The 6,235-nt window shown below is 27.2% G+C and overlaps 1 protein-coding gene across 5 annotated transcripts in view; it reads right to left on the bottom strand.

Moving 5' to 3' along the window:
- Nucleotides 1-2,656: 2,656 nt before the first annotated feature.
- The window catches only part of LOC106785707 (calcium-binding mitochondrial carrier protein Aralar1), a 23,536-nt gene continuing 19,957 nt past the window's right edge, over nucleotides 2,657-6,235 (bottom strand). For 4 of the 5 annotated variants that reach the window (XM_014746377.1, XM_014746380.1, XM_014746379.1 and 1 more), the window contains 2 exons: nucleotides 4,797-4,887; nucleotides 2,657-4,046 (listed from right to left, as the gene is read on the bottom strand). In XM_014746377.1, coding sequence (XP_014601863.1) covers nucleotides 3,848-4,046; nucleotides 4,797-4,887 — 290 coding nt within the window. In that variant the 3' untranslated portion in view covers nucleotides 2,657-3,847. The remainder of the gene's footprint in view (nucleotides 4,047-4,796; nucleotides 4,888-6,235) is intronic. The other variant, XM_014746381.1, reaches the window with a different exon arrangement.

The following is a 6,235-nucleotide window of genomic DNA, read 5'->3' as shown; positions in this document are numbered from 1 at the left end:
TATTAATATAATAATTAGTATTAGTATTAATTATATAATTCCTCGGTATTACGTTTAAATTCATAGTACTTGATAAAATAGATATAATCCTGTTTTATAATCGTAAATAGATTTGTGCATCAACCTAACTCACTGTCTTTACAATCTCAATGCGTATTATTAATATATCATTGATCATAGTCATCATAATTGATGATGAATCTTAGAAGAAAATGATCATCGTAGAACCGTTGTATCTTAACCTTCTTTTATTTTTTTTAATTAGAACCCTTCTTTCAATTATAATTTCATAATTTCATCTAAACGTGCCTCGTATAGTCCTTTCAGTATAAATCTTTCCATAATCGCATTTATGTTTAATCATTATTATAAGAGCAGAAATATATTTTTAATATTTTTTGTTCTCAGAATGCATACGGTGATTAAAGTTTCGTATTACTTTAAGGATATCTTAATAGAGCAATATTAATTAATATATAATCATAATAATGAGACAAAAGCGATATTGTGCGAGCACAATAACAATGCCAATAATTTTTTATCCGTGACAAGTGCATAAGATAAGGTCCAAGATAAGAAAATGATTTTTTCTTCAAAATATATGCGTGTATGTGTATGTGTGAATTAATACGAAGTTAATAAAACATCCACATTTAACGGATTTTTTTGTTGAAAGAACATAGCTGCATACAGAAGAAACATATACATTATTTGATTTTTTTGTGTATATTACATAGCAACGTATGCGCGTATATATGTATGTACATTACACAAGCAATGAATTAAGATGGTTATGTAAATATACCATTTCACACCATTTTTTCTATACTTTCTTTCTTTTTTTTGTCCTATTTTTTTTGTATATTTTTCTTTTTATCAATCTAGTAATAATAATATTAATAAACAGTGGTCGACTCGATTTGTGCGAACGAACGATGTCGAAAAATCTCCATTTTTGGATCGAACCCCTCCTTTTCTTTTTTTTACTCCTATCACCCTTTACGCATTTTCATATTTTTTTTCATTAGTCTCTCTCTCGAATATTAATCTTACGTTACTTTGCCTATTTACATTTTTTACTCGATGATATTCACGCCAACGTGAAAGAACACTGACGTATGCGATATATGTTTATTCACGCCGCAGACGGTGGGAAAATATTTTCGACATTATTTCCAAATGAATTACATCGTTTCGAGAATCCTCATCTTTGAATTTTTACTATTGATTCGACGCTGTATTTTTTCTGTTTACCTTTTTTTTTTTTATTAAGATACACGAAAAACCAAATAAACAATTTAGCGAATAACTATTTTTTCCCCATTTAGCGATTTTTAATTGAAATATCTTTCCTGCGTCTGCTTACACATTCTTAAAGCGTTTACGTAGATATTCGTAAACGAGATCTACGAAAGAGATTAGGTTTTTTATTTATTTTTTGTATTTTTATTATTTTAACTCGAACAGATTCACCTATGGTGATTATTATTTACTCATAATTAGTAATTTTCTGCAATATTATTTTTCTTTTCATTTATTAATTAACTAATTTTTTTTTTTCAGTTGTTTCATTTTATTTTTATAATTATTTGTATAAAACACGAGATTATCTGAAAGCAAGTAATTCGATAGAACGAAATGCCTTTTATCAACAATTTTTTGTATAATATAATAATAATATTATGGCGATAGTACAACAATGTGTTCCGAGAAGTTAGATCACTCGAAAAATCTCGAGAGTCTTGGACAATTGCAAAGAATGCGCCATTTTCGTACGCCTTTCTTTGTATCTTTTTTAGATTTCCAAGCAAATTCTAATTAATACATAGAAGTCGTATGAAATTAGCATCCTTAAGAATTAACTATGTTCTTGTTTTTTTTTCTCACATTTAATTTGTCGCTTTTATCCTTACAGATATCGAACTGGTTTACAGGAGGGAACATCGAATGTTTCAGGCCTTTTGAAGTATACTTAGTGGAAATTTCTCTTCTCTGTTTTTAGTTCTAAATAATAATTATTAAATAAAAACCAATTTATAGAGGGAGAGGGAGAGAGAGAGAGAGAATCAAAGATAGAAAGAGAGAGACTGAGAGTGAAAAAGATAATACAAATATTCGTGAAAGAAAAATACATCGAATGCAAATTTTTGTTCTGTTGCAATTTATGTATATAAAAAAGATCGTTTTATTTCTATTTATTTATTTATTTTTATTATTTTTTAATTATATATTTATTCTTTTGTTCTTTTCCTTCTTATCTTTCCTTCTACTTCCTTTTTTTAATTATTTTTTCTATAACATCTCCTTTGTTTTAACACATACCGCAGTTTTAATTGTCAACTCGATTGAACTTATAATGAGTTAAACATTTTAATAACATGATTGATTAAAACATATTTATGTATAAAATACAAAGAAAATTGGCTGCGTATGTATGTGTATATGTATCGTCTTTTTAAAGATCCGACATTTCCAATAAATTTAATCAAAAAAATGTTTTTTCCTATAATATTTATCACTCCTGTTTCGTAATTGGATTTAATTAGAAAATCAATCGAAAGCGTGCAAAAATTGTTAACGTGATTCAAAGTTTCCGTTTATATAGTAAGAAATATATATACAACGATACCGTTGACATAATCTGTGTGTGCGTGTATTTTTTTTCAAGCTTCTGTATAGATTAATAGAAATTATAATCGTATGAAGTATCGAGATTTCCTACTAATCATTTCTATTATTTTTGTTATATATTTTAGTTTTCTTTGACCGAAACAATCGTGTACCTTCGTAATGGAAAATATTTCAAATAGAATCATCACAGGCATAGGATCCATAGACTAAATATATCCGTGTATTCTTCAAATTAAAATGGCAGTTACGACTAGAAGATAGAAGAGCTCAAACTGGATCGATGTTACTTTCATATATGAAATATCATAAATGAAAATAATGACCATCGATCCAAGATCATATAAAGTTGAAATAAAAAAATATCGTACATATGTAAATAGTCTCTTGAAAAATGTATTATATATATCAGCTATTGTAAAAGATAGATAGATATATTTTTATATATTTTCTTTCTATTCTTTATGATATTAATTTCATAAAAACGGACTAATATATAAATGGACGACATGATTTTGCACGTTTTAGTTACGCGAATATACTGTATTTATATATTTATTGTAACCATAAATGAATCAATGTACAACAGAAAATATGGAAAAAATAATTACTGTTTTCTTCAAATATACAAAAGTGTTCACTTTTAATGAAATTATTTTATGCAAATGTGAAAATGAAATTCTTCTTGACTGCTCGGATATTCCTCAATAACGCTAAACAGTCGCTAGTGGCCAAAAATTTCTTTAAAGTGTTAAAAATAAAGTGTTAAATAAATATAATTAAAAAAGAAATAATTAAAAATATACTTTCAGCATTATCGTATAGCATAGTTCATAGCTGACTAGAATAGATATTATTTTACGTACTGCCAATGCCTACTAGATAATTAGTCGATGGATCCTACAACAAATCTCTTAGACCTATTCAATTAAAAGTCTAGAAATAGTATTTGACGATGATCTAGTTAAGGTTCTATTTTATATTAACTCCAATTATTATAATAATCACATATAATAAAGTTACCATTGTAATGGTCAAATTACTTGTTAATAGAAAAGAACGGGTAAGATAATCTTTTGAATATTTTTTTTTCCTTTCTGTTTCTTTCTTTTTTTGCTCTGTAATCTTGGAATTAGAAGGAACCAAACAACCAATGATACTTGTATGCTATTATGGCAGCAGAATTTTGCTACAAGCTTATATCTTCTAGCTAATAATGTTACTGCATTTTCTGTGGTTTGCCGTCAGGTTGAACAGTCACTGTTTGGAACCTGGGTAGACATAGACCAAATTTGCTCTCTATTCCCTTAAAAACAGGCAAGGCTATTTGGTAGCCACCTATATGATCTGGATTTGATGATCGTATTTCATCTACCAATCCTGTAGCAGGAACCCTTTGTTCTGACCCTGTTGGTCGACTGTAATTAAGATTTATTATTAATTCAACTATTTCTACTCGTTTATGTTAATCTATTAATGTTTATATACCTTTTTAAGCAACAGTACTGCAAATACATTATCATAAGCATATTAAAAGCGAATGTTAAAAGTGTTTACATACTACTGTTCATTAATTTATATTTACAGCACAATTAAAGCATTAATTACATGCAGATCAGTATTTGAAAGTTTGTTAGATATAGGATTAAATACATTTCATTAATAAATATGTGAGCACAAGTGTCGAATTCCATCTGTATTAATATAGTTACAACAATAACTTAATTAGTAACTTTATTATACACATTTATATGTATATATCAAAATATTTTATGTCATAATTTAAACATAATGGTATACTACAAATACATGCATATCATTTAATATATCACATATTAATTAATTTATTTAAATAACTCAATCCTCGATATATAAAAAATAATCATTTTCTTGTAACATATTAAATACATGTATTATTTTTATTTAAACATGTTAAGCAGGAATTATATTAATGTGGTATTATTATAATAGTAATACTATTTGTTAATTATTTATATTTAATGCATTTGCAAAAATATTATCTTACTCCAATAACACGCGGCTGCTTCGTACTATAAATTAATTTTCATTTTCACTGCATGCACGTGAAATTTTTTGTCAGCGAATAACGATAAATAACGTGAATCACAATTTATGAATTTTTTGGAATACAAAATAAAATTACTTACGATCCTCCAAAGTCAACTACAAATAACCTTTGCAGCAACTCGTATGTGAAAAGTGTGACACCAAATTGCGGAGAGGATCTGAATACTCGTGCTGTAAGAAAAATAATACAACAAATTATATTTCAATCAAATTCATTGCTGGATTATTGGATTTACGATCTACAGGGTGCTATATGCAGGCATATCCGAAGTATTTGTTCGTATTCATTATTCTTTGTCTAGATAAAGATTTATTAATATATAGGTGTTCAATAAATATGCAATAGACGTCACCATTATTTGTTAATTCATTGAAAATATGATAAATGATATGATAGTTATACGACAATGATATATAAGAATATTTTTCGTTGAAAATATTAACAAAATTGTTTCGTTTCTCGAATTAATTGTTTGGTGACACGTGTGACATTTTACTTATTTATTACGTGGCTGCAATTATAATGATAACAATATATGTATATACATATATAGGATGTCCTGTAACTGATGGTACCAACGAACAAGGGTGATTCTAGATAAAAAATTTAATCGAGAATGTAGAATAAGGCTTTATCTTTGAGAGAAATAAATTGGAAAATTTGTCAAGTAGGCGTGTGCTGTTGATTCAGTTTTCAACTCGTCGAATTTCATTACCTTACTTTCGGACATTTTAGAAAGCATTTTTGTGCTTCTTAATATGTTTGCAAACGTCATCAGTATAATAAAATCTGTTGTATCCGTTCTACTCTTATATTTATCGAATTAGGTTTTTAGTGTTTAGGATTTCAAGCTTAGTCAAGTACACGTATACTTGAAACATTTTCAAATTTACATTTATCAAACAACAAAGTTTCACATGAACAAATTTTATTCTTCACTGTCGATTTAATTTTTCATGTAGAATCATTTCTTTCTTACTTATATCATCAATTATAGGACATCCTGTATATTATTAAGTATATAATGATAGATGTGAAATTCAACAAAATAAAATGAAAAAAATCAAATCATATAAAAAACATTGCACTCAATAATTCACGCTGTATAGAAGAAATTGTAAGTAATACGGTGTAGCGGTGAAATTGGAACAGAAAAAAAAGAAAAGGATTGGTAAAAAAAACATAGAAACAGACAGAAAAAGAGAGAAAGGCAGAGTGTACTTACTGAGAAGTAAGTCGCCAGGTCATTTTGGGGGGGGGAAGAATGGTCGAAGGATGCACCAGGGCCAAATTCCCCGTGCATGCAATCGACCAGATCAAAGTATATTACTAACCGTTAGAATGTCTTTTTAATCGACTAAAGAGAAAGTCTAATAATTTATATAATGCAACTAAAACTAAACATTTTTAAAAGACTAATGCGCTCATAAATTAGGCGAATTGTTTTTATAGAAAATAATAATAATAATAATAATAATAATAATAATAATAATAATAATAATAATAATATTAATAATA

Source organism: Polistes canadensis, unplaced genomic scaffold (genome assembly GCF_001313835.1).
Source record: "Polistes canadensis isolate GaletaPanama2010 unplaced genomic scaffold, ASM131383v1 scaffold_55, whole genome shotgun sequence".
Classification (NCBI taxonomy): Eukaryota; Metazoa; Arthropoda; class Insecta; order Hymenoptera; family Vespidae; genus Polistes; species Polistes canadensis.
The sequence above is the reverse complement of the archived record's forward strand: the minus strand, read 5'-3'. Positions and strand labels throughout refer to the sequence as shown.